The 17,537-nt window shown below is 37.9% G+C and overlaps 1 protein-coding gene across 5 annotated transcripts in view; it reads left to right on the top strand.

Annotated features, from left to right (window-relative positions):
- The window catches only part of LOC119783871 (protein TANC1-like), a 144,146-nt gene that overhangs the window by 76,523 nt on the left and 50,086 nt on the right, over positions 1-17,537 (top strand). For 3 of the 5 annotated variants that reach the window (XM_038285576.1, XM_038285577.1, XM_038285575.1), the window contains exons 5-7: positions 8,177-8,310; positions 11,256-11,445; positions 15,133-15,462. In XM_038285576.1, coding sequence (XP_038141504.1) covers positions 8,177-8,310; positions 11,256-11,445; positions 15,133-15,462 — 654 coding nt within the window. Of the gene's footprint in view, positions 1-7,991; positions 8,093-8,176; positions 8,311-8,374; positions 8,548-11,255; positions 11,446-15,132; positions 15,463-17,537 lie in introns of those variants that run through there. The other 2 variants (XM_038285578.1, XM_038285579.1) reach the window with 2 other exon arrangements.

The raw sequence follows: 17,537 nt of genomic DNA, 5'->3' as shown, positions 1-17,537 counted from the left end.
TCTCATCATAATTTCCACCAAAGCCTCATTTGACCCTCCATCTGTCTGTGCATTAAAGGACTTTCATGGTTTTACTGCTGGACTGTTCAATCGAACAGCTCCGTTTGCTTAAGGGGCATGTCACCTTGTAGGTCTGAACTGAAATGGGGAAGCAGGATGCGTTCTCTCGCCGAGGGTTCATTAGAGAACTTCCACAGTCGGGGTAATGAAACTCCAGCTTCTAATGAGGACCGTCTGGATTGTTTTCCTGGCAGGAGTGAGTTAACACAGCTCTGTGGAGCCAGTCTGTTCAAGGTGTCCCTCCTCCCCCTCCCTTCTCCCTCCTCCTTCCTTTTCCTTCTCCATTCTTGCATCGCGGAAGCAAAAACGGCTGCTATTTTACACCTGCTCATAAACTTCCTCCGGCAGCAGATAAATATGTTGTTTTGTTATCCCTTCCATTTGCAGGACTGTTACTGGAATGCCAAATTGGTTCCAGCTACATCCCTGGTTTTCCATAGCTGCAGGGCAGTGTACCTTTGACAAAACAAATCAGATGCTGCTTCTCAAAAAGGCTACCATTTGTCTTTCGGCTACCATCTTGCATAATATCTGCCTCGCATTTAGAAAATAAATGTTAGGTTTTGTCGTTTGACGAAGCTCCCATTTTATTGTCCGCAGGAGAATCGTTAATCATGTAACTTCTGTTACGAACTCTTAAAATGATTCATAAAATGTGAAGTGCCTTGTGAATGTTCCTCTCAATTTTCATATTAAGTTGGTTTGTTAGGTGTTGTAAATTCAGTGGGTACCTATTAAAATAGTGAGCCAATCATGATGAGAGAAGTTAATGAAGGCCTTGACTGTGATTCTTCAGCACATTTTGATTTCTATTAAGTCAAGTGTGGTTATCACACTATTCAATGTGGAACTACAAAACATTATTTAAAGTTTGACACCTTTCCAATCTATTTTCATCCTTTTACGAGCTTATATTATTACCAGATGTTATTTGTGTAATCAGATGCTCGATGTTTGTTTATGCATTTTCCATATTCACTTATACTGTCGCCACTAATGGTTTCCTTCTTCCTCTGCTTCAACAAACTTTGAATTAGTTTTTTTTTTTCATGAACAGCTCTGTAGGGGTCATAGGGTAGGGGGAGTGTTGGCCTACTGGGTTAGAGCAGTGTGCTTGTGGTCTGAGGAGGTTGCAAGTGCCCGGTTGAACCCCACATGTGGGTGCCTGAGCAAGACCCTACACACTTGTGGTGTTGCACAATGGCAGCCCACTGCTCCCTAAGGGGATGGGTTAAATGCAGAGAGTGAATTTCTCTAATGCGTGATCAATAAAATTTATTCCTAAAAACTATATTCTTATCATAGTGCAATGTCGTTTTGCTGATTTAAATTAGTGATTTTAATTCCTGTTTTCATAGTATATATAACTATGGCACACTCAGTCAACAGTGTATGTATTCCTCCAAATAATGAGAGCGTGTCCCACCAACAGCTTTCCAGTATCATTCTGCTTCCACTCCACTTTGTAGAGTTCTTAGAAACCTAAGAAAAATATTCTCTACATTGAAAATCATTCTGGTGTAGAGAATAGAGACTTTACACTGCAAGAACATTCTGAAAATGAGTAAAAAATTCTTAAAACAAGTGTATTTACCTTTAGAGTATGAAAAATAAGATGATCTGCCAATGGAATGAGCATTTTTACCCTTAAAATAAGAGAATTAGACAATATGCACTTGAAATAAGAGACTGCTTTTGTTCTTTCTTATTCTACAGGTGCTGGTCATAAAATTAGAATATCATGAAAAAGTAGATTGATTTCAGTAATTCCATTTAAAAAGTGAAACTTGTATATTATATTCATACATTACATACAAACTCATATATTTCAGATGTTTATTTTGTTTAATTTTGATGATTACAAATGACAACAAATGAAAATCTCAAATTCATCATATCAGAAAATTAGAATATTGTGAAAAGGTTCAAAATTGATGGCCCCTGGTGCCACACTCTAATCAGCTAATTAACTCAAACCACCTGCAAAAGCCTTTAAATGGTCTTTCAGTCTAGTTCTATAGGCTACACAATCATGGGGAAGACTGCTGACTTGACAGTTGTCCAAAAGACGACCATCGACACCTTGCACAAGGAGGGCAAGACACAAAAGGTCATCGCTAAAGAGGCTGGCTGTTCACAGAGCTCAGTGTCCAAGCACATTAATAGAGAGGCGAAGGGAAGGAAAAGATGTGGTCGAAAAAAGTGTACAAGCAAGAGAGATAACCGCACCCTGGAGAGGATTGTGAAACAAAACCCATTCAAAAATGTGGGGGAGATTCACAAAGAGTGGACTGCAGCTGGAGTGAGTGCTTCAAGAACCACCACACACAGACGTATGAAAGACATGGGTTTCTGCTGTCGCATTCCTTGTGTCAAGCCACTCTTGAACCACAGACAGCGTCAGAAGCGTCTAAAGAGAAACAGGACTGGACTGCTGGTGAGTGGTCCAAAGTCATGTTCTCTGATGAAAGTAAATTTTGCATTTCCTTTGGAAATCAAGGTCCCAGAGTCTGGAGGAAAAGAAGAGAGGCACTTCATCCACGTTGCTTGAAGTCCAGTGTAAAGTTTCCACAGTCAGTGATGGTTTGGGGTGCCATGTCATCTGCTGGTGTTGGTCCATTGTGTTTTCTGAGGTCCAGGGTCAACGCAGCCACATACCAGGAAGTTTTAGAGCACTTCATGCTTCCTGCAGCTGACCAACTTTTTGGAGATGCAGATTTCATTTTCCAACAGGACTTGGCACCTGCACACAGTGCCAAAGCTACCAGTACCTGGTTGAAGGACCATGGTATCCCTGTTCTTAATTGGCCAGCAAACTCTCCTGACCTTAACCCCATAGAAAATCTATGGGGTATTGTGAAGAAGAAGATGCAATACACCAGACCCAACAATTCAGAAGAGCTAAAAGCCACTATTAGAGCAACCTGGGCTATCATAACACCTGAGCAGTGCCACAGACTGATCGACTCCATGCCACGCCGCATTGCTGCAGTAATACAGGCCAAAGGAGGCCCAACTAAATACTGAGTGCTGTACATGCTCATACTTTTCATGTTCATACTTTTCAGTTGGCCAACATTTCTATAAATCCTTTGTTTTTATTGGTCTTCAGTAATATTCTAATTTTCTGATATGATGAATTTGAGATTTTCATTTGTTGTCATTTGTAATCATCAAAATTAAACAAAATAAACATCTGAGATATATGAGTTTGTATGTAATGTATGAATATAATATACAAGTTTCACTTTTTAAATGGAATTACTGAAATCAATCTACTTTTTCATGATATTCTAATTTTATGACCAGCACCTGTAAATGTAAATTGCCGTGTTCCATTGGCAAAGTTACCTGCTTAATTGCAGAAAAATTCACTTTTTTTTCCAGTTTAGGATCCGCATGTAGAGAAACTTGTGTAGGAACATGACTTCAGAATCCTGCCGAATAATAGTGGCATGATGTGAGATTGAAGCTCTTATTCATAAGGCTTAGATATGTAAAAAAAAAAAAAAAAAAAAAAAATTTGGTTTGTCGACTTTCTCATTCATTATTGATTTTATCTACATGGATCACACATGCTGTTGCAGACAACTGCAGTAGTGCATCAAGGCCAGGCTGACACATTTTTAATAAACCAGCCTCTGTTAACACAAAGGTTATCAGTAGGATGTACAGAAACTTTAGTTTAAGCAGCAAAAAACAAGAAGTCATTAACTAGATGATGTGTGATGATACCATGGTGATGGTGTGGGTTTTCATAACTCACTCATTGAGCACCCTCACCATGATGTTGATTGTACATTATGTGTCAGTTTTTAATCAATAAAATAAAAATATTTGTTATAATACACAAACACTTCCTGTGAGGTTGGTTTTATAGAATGGTTTGTCCAAACTGTGCCTTGTTTATCTTTTTAACTACATGTACTAGAATTTCAATATGCTTCTATTTGTTGTTTGTTTAATTAAATTTAAGAAATCAGGGCTGGTTTAATATTATTTTCAGTGACCTTTTTATCCCGCATAACCATCATTGTTTGGCTAATGAAGGACAGGAACAGTCCAGTAGGCCTGGGCAAAACATTACATCAGCAAACTAATCACAGTTCAACAAAGCACTATTTTCCAATTGCAGACTGATATTAAACGCTGACATTAAACTAGAGTAGGACTCACTCTCACTCAAGATCCATGCACCCCAGTAAAAGTAAGCACATTTCAACACAACAGTATGGGTCAAATCCTGCGACAATGGATTCTGGAAAGGCTGGCTTTCAAGGTCATGAAAACAATGAAACCCTGGAGTGAAGCATCTACAAGCTTGTGCTTAGGGCAGAGGAAAATAGAAATCAGATCACAATATTGCCTGAAAAGATATAACTTTTGATTTTTGATAACAGTTCTGTTAAATGTGTGTTGGCTCCCTCTGAAAGGTTCGGGGTGGTCAGCAGATGTATGGGTACAGGCTGCTCTCCCCACTTTTTCAGACTCCAGGAAGCTTTTTGCTTAGGGCTTTAATGTGTTATAATACATTCAAAGCATCTCGATCAGCATCCAAGTTTTGGTGTTTAAGCGTTTTTGACAGGCAATTTTTTTCTTAAATCTTACATGCAAAATTTTAATATATGTTTTTACAATTTTGGTACAATTACTGCTCTAAGCGGTTGCACTGTCAGCTAAAGGAATGTTTTAGAATCTCTACTGCAATTAGCGATTAATCTATTACTAAATTAGTTGATGATTATTTCTATAATCTATTAATCACGATTATTCTGATTAGTTGTTTCAGCCCTAGTGTCATTTTTATGATTTATAGGCTGTGCACGATATTATATTACTCTAGCTGGTCTGTTGTTTATTTTTCTTTATTTATTTAAAGTTTATTTTTTTTACCTTTATGTTAGTGTAAGAACTGCATAAGGTGCAGCTAAAATTATGAAAAAAAGCAAGACAACAATAATAATCGAAACTGGGGAGTTTACCTCTAATTGACCTAGAAAAAAATTATTTGAAGATTTATCTTAAATTAAGACCTAAATTACATTAAGATGCTTAAGGATAAAATTAAGGAAGGTGTTGATGCTAAAATGTTGTGCTATTGATGCAATAAATCTGAAGTGGATCGGGATTCCTACATAAGTCATTTGCCTTTGAACTGTGGGACTAAATCATTATAATAAGTGGGTATATTTTAATTTTTACCTCAATTATATAAAAAAAAAAATGTAGTACTAAAAGAGACACATCAGCTTTTGGCATAATGTTACTTGTGGTGACATTTTTATTACATATTTTTTCAGTTTGGGTCTCCCCTGGCCTCTGTTAATCAAGTTTCCTGTTCACAACTACACTCGTTATTAGTATATCTCTAAGAAATTATTTAATACAGCTGGTCAAAAATAGCATTAGAAGGTCAAAAATAGCATTAGAAGGGAAGCCTTAATCTTGTTTTTTTTCTTATTGTAGTTGTGAGAATAATTTATCCACCAGCCTTTCTTCTCAGTATAAGAATAACTGTTTAAATATTTATGATTTAAAAACGAGAGAAGGTTATTATTCTAGCCACTAGTGTGCCAGAAAATATGTGATGTCCTGCCTTTATTCAGATGATGTTTGGGCTTGGCAACACACTCCGCCATTGAACTTGTTTGTATTTAATCAGATTTACTGTCAACATTATTAATAACTGTGGAAGACTGAGGGCAAAGGAGAAAATGAAAGAGATGAGAAGAAGGTGCTGACAGAAAGAGCTGGATAATAAGCAGTTGTGCCGCGCTCGCTCTGAGTCTCTAACTGTGATCGAACGCTCCGCCCGCTCTGAGATAATGCTGCCACTTCATTTGCATGCTATATGTACGACGTATCAAAGAGACATTTGTTTTTTCTAACATTTTAATCATAGCTTATACACAATCTTGGATAAATATTTGAATGTACAGAATTTTATTTTATTCTAAGCAAAATATAAATTTATGTCTCTAGACTCTTTGCTCTATTTCTCAATATACAAAGACTTGATATAAAAAAAAACCCAACAAATTACTCCATTGAATAGCTTTGATTTCTCACCCTAATGACACATAATAGATATTTGGATGTAGAGAATAGCTTCCTCTGTTATTTATTTATGCATAATTTTTCTTTCAATCATGATGTTACTTTCTCTGTTCATCATTTTTATTTTCTGTAAACAGAAATTAACACAACTGGTTAGAACCAGTTTAATTAGGTAAGATTAGCCCAAATCCAGTTATTAGAAAATGAACGAAATATATTTTTTTTAATAAGAAAAAGTTTTATTACAGAAAGGTTATCTTACTACCTTGTTATGAGCTACATAATCAAGGGAAAGACTGCATTGACAGTTGTCTAGCAGTTGTCATTAAACCCTACAAAAGGCCATTGCTAAAGAAGTTGGCTCCAGGCATGATAAAGAAAAGTTTAGTGGAAGGAAAAAATTTAGTGGAGGATAATGAAATTTAATGTTACAAAAGACTTAAACTCTAAATGTTTATTTTTAGGTTAAGTTCAGTTAAAAAACAAAAATCTTAAATGAATAGAAATGCAATTGTTGTCTCTAAGTGGAGACATTTGGTGGCATAAGGGGGAGATGGGAGAAATATTGCAAGCACCCACAAAACTGAAATTCATACATTTTTAAAGCAAACAGCAAGCATCCCAGAAAGGAAAAAAACATATTATTTAAGGAGAATAAAGTAAAAAGGATGTTTGACACAGAAACATTGTCCATTTGAAAATGCTTTGTAGGATACATTGCAACTACTAGGCTCTATTAGAACGGGTTATACCATCTTTGTTGTACAACAGGCAGACAGTCGAGCTTTGGTCCTTGTACCTTCTCCTAGCAATAATTTTCAATCCACTTAATTTCCTGTTCATATGCTTAAATATAATCCGGCTGTGGGCAGCTAGGTTTTTTTAAGAATGACCCTTTGTGGCTTTTCCGGTTTGCAAAGCTGTCAGTGACTTTCTGCTGGATAACTGTGCAGTCAGCAGTCTTCCCTATGCTCGATTGAACTTTAACTTTTCTTAACTAAAACCCAATTTTTAAAATCCTCATATTTTATTTCTGTGAAATTTCAATTTTAATTCTTATGAATTATCAGTTATCCTCATCAAAATGAACCTTAAATAGCTGAAATTTCCAGTATGGATGTGACAAATCCACGTTCTTTTCCTTTTCAGGGGTCGCCACAGCGATTCATTGATCTCCATCTCTTCTGATCTTCTGCATCTTTTAGTCTTATGGTTTGAATTGGGCTACTGAAAAAAAATTAGATACTGTTTTTGAATTTATTGAGAAAATATTTTGTTGACTTGACCTGATTTATCAATCTTGATTAATCTGTCATATTAAACAACATTGTTAGAACACCAAAAGCTGAAGATTTTATGTCTTGATAAAAAGGATGATCAGCTTGTATGTAATTAATTTAAATAAAGTTATAAGTTATTGTCTATAACTTATCTGATGGAATACATTGTATGTAAAGCCTCAAAATAAGTGAAAAGGTAAAATTAAGGATATACATTTATTTTTTTGTCAAAAAACTGCCAATGGAAACCTGTAAGATGTAGAATATTTTTCTATTATATTTTTGTCACTTCAGGTGTAAAAAGGAAAAAAAAAGCTTAAACAAAGTTAGATGAAGCTTTGCTTGGGAAAGCATTGGTCCACCTCATTGATATTCTGAGGCTTTATGAGTGAGAACTGTAAACAAGCAGAAAGCCCTGGAATTGGCACTCAAGGCGTATTGCTGGACACAAGCAGAGTCTCTGCTTTCTTAACAATGCCAGACATTCACATGTATTCACACACAGTCACATACACACATACTCGGCCACAGCTCCCCCCCTTCTCAGTCTCCCGTGTTGGTTTTCTCTCCTCGCCCTCTACGGGTCTGCAGCACATCAGCAGCTGCTGGTGGAGTGCAGCAATGCATTTCAAAGCAGAGCTGAGGAGGGCAGGGCAGGCAGCGTGGCCCTGTGTGGCCCAGCCAGAGGAAAGAGAGTAAGAAAGAGAGAGAAAAGAGAGAGAGGGGGAATCTTCCAAGCTAACAGCACTTCTCCCCCTTCTGTTTTCTCTCATCTCCAGAGCTGCAAGCAGAGCAACAGCCAGGCTCCTCCTCTCCTGCCACTCAGGAACTGATGACAAGGCTGGGCTTTTTACTGGGAGAAGGGATCCCTGGTACGGCACGCATACCTATGGATGACAAGAATGAAAAGAAGGTATTACATTTTTTTCCCTCCCTCCCCTCTACCTCCCTCCCCTCTACCTCCCTTCCTCACCCAGCAGCAGCTGCTGCCACTGCTGCAGCCCACAGATACACCGATAGAAAGGAGCTGATCCGAGGAGATGATAGTTCACACTCAAACCCTGAAAATGGATTCTTTTTTCCCCTCCTTTAATTCTGGAGTTTTTAGGGGGTATCTTTTGGAAATCAAGTTTCTCCTCAACAAGAAATGGTAACTATCCGGCTGTTTCACTTAAAGCATTCAGTTTCTTTAAAGGGAAGTGGATGTTTTAAATTGGTCACATGTACTTTTAATTGCGTGTTCCTCAGTGTCGTGCTGTAACTTAAGTGCTATTTCAGGGTCAGCTCTGGAGTATGTAACAAGAGTATCTGAGCTCGTGTCCAGAAATAGTTATGTTAGGTCTGAGCTTCAGTTTGTTTGGCTCTGTTAATTAAGCTGGGACTTTGTAGGAAGCGGAGCCCAGCATGCTGCTGTTTCCCCATCCATCTCATGTCCAAGGGCATGTTTTGATGATAAAATTGCAGTTTTAGGAATCTTTGAGAGGCTAAGAAAGTGTTTTAAGAACCAAAGTCATTACAGAAAATTTCATCGGGCAGCCAGAATTGCTTAAGCTTTAGACATTTTGATGTACGTTGTTTTGTATATCATCTGTCATCTGTAAGCAGTTCTATTTTCCCCTGTGACGTTGTTTTACTGCATGTCTGTAACACAGCACGTTTTAGTATTGCCTCAGAGCTAATTATAAAATCTCAGTTTGGTCTCTGTCTCTTACTGTGGTGTTTGTTTACAGAAAGGAGGGCTGTAAAAAGAAAGAATGCCACATAGTTAAAGTTACTGCTCTACAAGTTGGTAGTCATGCTGTCACTGATATTTATTAGTCTTACTGTTCTGGTTCTTCCATTTAAAATAAAATGTTCAAAATTCATAAAGCAAATTTAGTTGAAATTTTTTTTTCAGCAAAAAATATCTTTTTTTTTTTTTATATTGCACAATATGAAGCCAAATACATGTAAGGTCAGGATTTTATTGATTAAACTGTATGAACCGTTCCCTGAATGGTTTGAAATGGTAGTTTGTCTCAAAGAATGTACAGTTCTGAATATGTTAAAGATGCATTATGAGAGAAAATCAATTAAAGTCCCTCAGGATGCATAACATCAGCAAATATGCATTTTTATATGGCAGGAGGCCTATTTGACCTGGAGTTTTAATTTGTTGCTTTAAGGAAGATAAGCCAGCTTAGCAATATAAACATTAATTGATGCATGCAATCTAGTGGGCCTTGCAGAAATGTTACGGTCTTGGTCTTCACCTTTCAACTTACCTTCAAAAACAGCACAATGAACTCCTGAAACAGGTGGAAAGTGTGGAGAATTTTAAAGCAAGATCTCACACAGCACTGTCATCATCTAAAAAAACCCAAAACAAAACAAAGCAGAGCATTGACTACATAATCAGCCTTTGTAACAAGATGAACCTGCAGAGGTCCTCAGCTCAGATGGAGGAATCTATCAACAGCTCAACTATTAGCTGTGCGCTCCACAAATCTAACCTGAATAATAAAGAGGGAAGAAGGAAATCATTGTTTACAGAAAACTAAGATTTCTGGTTGAAAGTTTGGTCAGATCAGAGTAGTATTAAACTATTTGGCCTACAGGCCAAACACTATACCGTACATAAACCTGAACACATCCTATCCCCACTATGAAGCATGGTGGTGGCAGAATCATACTTAGAGTGATGCTCTTCTCTAGGTCAAAAAGATGCTTTCAAGGACGATTCTTAATCAATGAAGCTTAATACAGGGCAAACATCGAGGTTAACCATTTAGTGGCTTTAAAGACCCGAGAATGAGTTTGCAGCTTCACCATCAGGACATAAACCCTTTATATAGTTTGTGTGCAACAATAAAAAGTATATAAATGTCTTTGTATTCCATGTGTAATGTCCAAATCTAAATCTGATTGATAATCTGTGACAGGCTTTAAACCTGGTAACAAAAAACTCTAAGATTTGTTTGAGATTAGATAAGTTTAAGATTGGTTCTAGTCTCTAGATGCAGGATTAGGCTCAGCCTATAAACTGGATTTACAAGATCATTTTCACATTCTCGTTGCCGAAAGTCCTTTTAGTTCCCATGTTTGCTATGTGTTACACTGTTGCATTAAATCCTAATTAAATACATTTTAGTTTGTGGTTATAATGTGGCTTGTGGGAGTGTTCAAGGTAGGTGAACATATTCACTGTGAACTGTACATCTAAAGCAAGCAGTGCGACCAAATGTTCTTAGTTTATGTGCTGTCATCTGTAAATCAGAGAAGAAGAAAACACATTTCATTCCTTGAAGTTTATTGATTTAAAAAGTTGTTGCAGACTAATATCCATGCAGTCATTTGGCTCTTCTTATTTCACATACCGTTTAATGTGTGGAAGGAAAATGTCGCAATGGAGAAAACAAGGATTAATTGGATTTTGTTAGCTTGTCTGTTTTGTTCCAATCAGCTGTTGCGTGGTTGCCATGCAGCCTTCATGACCTTACAAGGTGTCTATTGTTGCACAACAGACTGGAGTCTTCTTCCTCTGTGAATTTTAGCTATCGGTGTGTAATTTATTTTAACCTTGTACCGTTTACAGCGCTCATGCCTTTCGGCTTGTGTCATGCTCCCATGTGAAACCCATGCCTGTTTGCTAAGGAAATTATTCCACTGGTTTCACATGATTCAGGTTAAAGTGACTGAAGTTAGATCAGATCTGCCTTGTCTCCCAGCTTCCTTTTTTTAATGCTGGCTCCCAGATGAGACTGGAAAATGTTTTATTTGCCCAGCGATAAGCTTAATGTAAAGTTTCCTCGGTATAATACATTTTAGAGAACATCATTGTTGTATTGACACCCTTTTTCCGGTCTCTCTCTACCTTAGTGCGCTTTGACCAGCCAGGGAATTAGTCCCTGCTCCACCCTGACCAGCAGCACGGCGTCTCCCAGCACAGACAGTCCATGCTCCACTTTAAACAGCACGACGAGTCGTCCCCCACTCAGCCGCTCCAGCCCCTGTGGGACCATCACCAGCCCCAGCTCCACTCTTGAGAGCAAGGACAGTGGAATCATAGGTAAGATACAGCCCCCATCCACTCACCATCCACTGAGATTAATTAGAGTTAAAGGCAAACTTGTGAGAATGCAGAAATCTGTCTAATTAAGAAAGTATTTCTATTACAGGTTTGAATATTTAAAAGGCAAAGTGATTCAGAGAAGGAATAAATACAGTGGAAATGAACAAATCTGAGTTATAAGCATATAGTACACAAAATATGGCCAGGTTTCTTCCTGTTTTAGGTCAAGTTGTTATGAATCTCTTTTAAGATATAAAAATAAAAAGTTCTTTGAATAGAGTAGATTTCATTTCATGTTTTAACTTTGATTTGGATCAAATGTTTGACACATCTAACAGTTGCGGGGACACCGACTTTCAAAGACACCACTGACTCTGGCAAACCTTGAAACAACCAAAGGACGTTATGTTTAGCACACACTCATACTTTTTTTTTTTACTTATCCCTCTAAAGCCTCAAAAAAGTACCTGTGTGGTGTCAGTCATTTGTCATTTGATGCATTTGTGTGACAAGTTATTCATCCCAAGTCAGTGGGTTTGCAGGAAGCTGCTTCAGCAGGAGGCAGCGTCAGGCTGACAGTGGCAGCACGCTGTGCTCGATCTCTTGTAATAGTCCTAAAAGACATGAGGAGATTTATGCAAGCTGACGGGAGGACGGCACTCTGTTGATGCATTAATTTGTCTTCCTTTCCACAGATAGTAGGATTATAATTGACAAATTTTTATTTATTTTTTAAAGTAGATTGAATAGCAAAGTGTTTCCACTTATCTACACTTAATTCCATTTTTTTCTTCTAGCGTGGTCTGCTTTAATAAATTAATTACAGTTTATACAGAATTGTGAGTCTAATTTCGTTCTAACACTAACGTTGCAGCTTTTAAAAACGTACCAACGTCATACTTTTGCTGTAGAAAGCAATACGTGCCAAAGCCATTCATAACACGACGTTTTGATTTCTAATTCTGCAGGGTTTATGTAACTGATTGCCATGAATCCATCCCTCTTCCTTCCCTAAAGTAATATTATTGGGGGGTAGTGAATAATTTATGAAGGCTGTAATATGCTATCCTCCTGCCAGAGGTGCTGATGCAAATCATGATTGAACATTTGCTGAAAATCTGAAAAAGGATGTTGGTCTGAAAGTGTGAGCCTAACCAGAGGACTGACACGTTTCAGAAGGCATCCTGTGGGAAATCAACAGGAAAAACTGCTGTTCAATCTATGAACTTTGTTAATCACAGAAACGTTAAAGTGAGCAAAAAGCAGATGGGTTAGTAGAGTGAATGAATCTGGGACAATGGATTAGGTGTAACTGAAAGCAGATAAAGCTATCGATCCAGGACTGTAGTAAAGCAGAACTCTATCTGCAGTTTGGGAAAACATCTGGATTAGCCTTGCATTTTTGCTGAGACTGCTTCGTAGCAAGTCTTCGAGTTTTGAAACATGACACTTTTCCCAAGACATGTCTGGTTTTTGTTTGATTCTACTTTTCTCTTATCCGTAGCTTGTGAGGTTTAAATCTTCTTTTGTCCCCCATTCAACATCATAATATGTTATCATCATCGGAGGAGGCTCAAATTAATTGGTAATTGAGGATCTAATCATTTTTATTTGATGAATTGGTATTTTTAGATTTTACCTTTAATGTATCTGGCAAAAAAAAAGTCATCACCTAGAATACAAAATTCTAAGCAAGACACAGAATTTCAGGAGCATTATAAAAATTTAAGAGTCTAAGGAACTGTGAAAGGTAAGGACACTAAGGAGCTGTATTAGCAACACCTAATGTCTCAGAACACTGATGAGTGAAAAGTTTTTCTTCTTAGGCATCGAGCTGAATTAATATTCAGGGTTTTACTAATTTGTGTGCAAATAGAGTGGGTTGGGAATTAATCAGAACCACTGGGCTGAGACATCTCTCTCCCTTACCTCAATAAAGTGGTTCTGAAGGAAAGAAGAACAAAGCTGTGATGCACGTCAGATTCCTGTCTGTGATTAATGTTCTTGGTTCTTTAAAGTTTCACCCTGACTGGTTTGAAAAGCACAATTATTTTTACTCTGCACTGCATTAAAATCCATTTTTGGTTGCATAGAATGGCCATAAAGGCACATCTCAGCCTAACGTCTAATGAAATGAAGGAAAAGTATTTTAAAATGAAAAGAATAACCCACAGTTTATGATGATAGTTAACCCTGAACAGGGATGTGATTTTCTGTGAATGTTTCAAGTGGCACATGTGTTTGATATATCACTAATAATACACTATCTGCAGGATTTTGAAAGTTAGATTGTCAGGCTGTTTGATCGAAATGCTCTTTTAGTATATTTTGGTTTCTTTTTAGGAATAGTAATACAGAATTTATGTCCTTCCTGAAATGAACAGTTAAATGTACTGTTACTGATACACATGGATTGGATATCATCAATCAGATATCTGTTATTGGGCATCCAATCCAGAGCACTTTACATGGAGCCATTATATGTTTCTTTTTGCTGATTATTTTTTCATAAATAATATAAAGTACATTTATATCTGTGGTCATTTGTTACCCTTTTCTGTTAAGGCTAAAAATGGCAAGATATATGTTCCTTCATTCAACAACTAAATCGGTATCAGATGTTGGCCCATACACTCACCCCAGGTATCGGTATCTGTTTGGATCGGAAAAAACTATATTGGTGCGTCTCTAGTTGCATGTCACTGTAAAAACAGGATTTTACTATTTTACATTAAGGAAAGAAGAATACTCTTGGCCATTTAAACTGAAGGATAAAAGATGATGTACGATCACAGGGCCCCACAGAGAAACACAGGAAAAGACAACCATGCACAGGGATGCACATGCTTAGGGGGATTTAGAAAGACCACCACATACTGAAGGACAACCTGATTCAGACCCAGCAACTTCCTTCTATAAGGAAACAGTCCTATCAATTGATCAATCATGCGGCCCATCTTTAGTTTGGGAAAAACTCAGAAAAAAGTTGGATATGAGCCTTCTCCGCTCTGTAGCTCTGTCCAAACCAACGCTCTTTATTACTGTGAACTGGTACTGTTACAGTGTTACAGTAGGACATGCTCACTAAATATGGAGGGATCAGATGTTTACCTTTTGACTGGCCAATTAGCAGTCAGAACAAATCCAGTCGAAAGTCAACCAGTTTAAATTTTTAACTGATTGCTTGGTCTGTGTCTAATGTTTATATCTGCCTCACAGAGCATGCTTCTCTTGGTTTTCTTTGTTGAAGGATTGGAGGATTTGTTCTCACCTAAACAGAGCACTAGTCTAAACTAGAACAGTTCTCAGATCTAGATCTGTGTGGATTCATTTTTGTCTGCGTTGTACCTAATTACTGTTTTCACTGTATAAAGCTGAATGAATAGTTTCATTTAAAGCAAGAATTCTGAGCTAAATCACTAAATAAATGTAACAAATCTGAGATACAATGCATCTTGCTTTTTATAAGTACAGGGAGACTGTCGTTGTCGAATCAGAATGAGCTCCTGAGTGGTGTTGATAAGAGCAATGCGCAGAAGCAACGAGTTATTCAGAGTTCCACTACAGCTCAGTGTCTCAATGAAGATTAAGACTGATGAATGTTCATATCACACAAAAGACAGAGCTGTAATTTATCTCGCATCTCCTCACTGGCTTCAATTCATTTTTTCTGTCTTCATTTAGCCACCATCACTAGTTCCTCCGAGAATGACGACCGCAGTGGCTCCAGCCTCGAGTGGAGTAAAGATGGCAGCCTGAGGAGCACCGGGTGCCATGGATTGGCTCAGAGCATACGGGCTGACACCTGCTCTCCCGTGGTTGAAGAAGAGTCCAGCAGTGCCACGGCAACACCAGCCGACACGCAGTCGAAGACAGACCAACAGCAGGAGCCCCACACATCAGCAGGAGCACAGGCGACACAGCGGCCTTTAGGTCACACATCGGACGGGCTGAATCAATATCCACCGCAGACGTCTTCTTCATTAATGATGCCAAGGCCCAACTCTGTCGCTGGTAAGGACCTTTACAGTTTTTGAACACATTTTCTGACAAACAATAAGCGGTCTGTATAAGTCTGTTACTGTACTGCAGCTTTTACACTCAAGCTTCTTCTGACTCTTATAAAAAGAGCTTTGCCTCAGGCAGAAAGGTGAAATGCCATTTTAGTCCAAGACAGTGAGGGATACAAATCGCCTGGAGCTCAAGATGATATATAAAAATATATATATAAGTACAGGTGTAGCTTTTCACAACTGGGTGTCAGGGCAGAAGTTTAGGATTAGGCAGCTGCTGTGTTATTGTGCCTTGACAGTGGTTGCCATGTCAGCTCTGAGCACAAGCTGCTGTCTGGCTGATCTGTTCTGCATTCTTTCCCTTAAAGCTCCTTGTGTTGGTTCGCCTCATGATATTCACACAGCTGTCACAGTTGTTGATATTCCCAGTTACCCCCGTTCTCTCTCACGTCTCCCCCTCTTGGTCTCACCCTTTCGGGTCACGTCTGTTTGCTGTTGTTCCTTCAGAACTTGACCTAGTTGTTAAAACGGTCTTTATGAGCCATTCTTTTCTACTCCGTTTTAGACCAAGATTTTACAACAACATAGACAGTGTTTGCTTTCTACTGTGTAATAGACTGTTAAGGATGTAGTTCATCTGTGTACAAGACAAGAACAATGCCTTTTGAAAGGGGTTTGTATCTCTTGTCTCAACTGCAGATAATAAAATCTGATGCATGGTTTTTAAAAGGTTTTACAAATAGCAGTGGAACAGATTCAGTCTCTCTACTCTAATAATCATTAAAATAGAATTAAAATAGACTCCAAATGGTATCACAAGTCCTGAAATTAGTAGAAGCACTATGTTTTTGTAACTTCCCATGAGCCTAAATGCACATGTTCTTAGAATACCTAAAAGTGATTTTTACAGAACTTTTAGAGCTCATATTGAAGACCAAGGAATACAGAAAAAAGTCTGGCAAAGTTTTTTTTAAAAGGTAGGTTTATAGGTATGCTAATAATCATGACTTTTGAACATCTCACATAGAACTGTTTTATGCCTCTTTTGAAAATGGAAATAATACGGAGGAGCTGCAGAAGGAGAGCAGAAAAGACTCATTGTAACTCTGGAGGAATAGCTCAGATCCACAGCTTAAGTGGTGCAAGAGTATCTTGACACAACAGCCATTAGTGTCGAGCAGCCAGTTCGATTTTTATTGAAGAGTGACAAAAACAAAGGGGTGCAGTGGCAAACTTGGAACAATTTCTGACAGTGTGAAAAGAGATAAACAACATTTTTGGCCTATGTGGAAACAGCAGAAGAATGGAGGTGGCAGAATTATGCTGTGGGGATACTTCAGCACAGATAGACAAGCTGTTCACTGCTAACGAGAGGCCAAATTGAGTTTAATAAAGGGCTATCCTGATAGCAAACCATTTTAGAGATATCTTTAGACTGTTGCAACGATTGAAGCTGTTGTAATGGAACGGTTCAGATCCAATCATATCAATATGTATTATCGGTATGTCTGTCTAGCGTACCTTAACCTTAGCCCAATGTCAAACTCCAGACATAAATATACGTGAGATTCAACAGCAAAACTTGGACATTTCTTACAAATTACAAAGTACTGTATAAACGCAAAAGGCTCTGAATCCAAATGCACTTCACTCCTCACATTCTCATTAAAAGAAAAAAAATAACTTCTTTTTAAACTACAGAGCCTTTTCCTATATTAAATATGTATTCATTTATGTTAATCTGATACATAACATCCCAGTAAAATACATTTAGGGTTTGTAGTTGTAAGATGACAAAATACAAATAATAAAAAAAGAAATATGAACAGTTTTGGAAGCCTCTGCATATCTTCAGGCTGATATTCATTTTCTTTTCTTCTGGTCAGGTTGATGGATACTTAGACTAACAGCATAAACACTAAGGTCATGACTTCAGCAATTGTTTGACAGACCAGAGTGTGTGTTGTGTACAGAGGGTGAAACATTTCTTGGTCAGGAGGTAGATTGCATACAAAATGAGGTTACACTTACAGGAGCAGAAAAAAAAATCTTTTATACAGTATGGCCGCTGAATTA

Source organism: Cyprinodon tularosa, unplaced genomic scaffold (assembly GCF_016077235.1).
Source record: "Cyprinodon tularosa strain WSP-4 unplaced genomic scaffold, ASM1607723v1 ctg212, whole genome shotgun sequence".
Taxonomy (NCBI): domain Eukaryota; kingdom Metazoa; phylum Chordata; class Actinopteri; order Cyprinodontiformes; family Cyprinodontidae; genus Cyprinodon; species Cyprinodon tularosa.
Note: the sequence above shows the minus strand (reverse complement) of the source record. Positions and strands in the feature narration are given on the sequence as shown.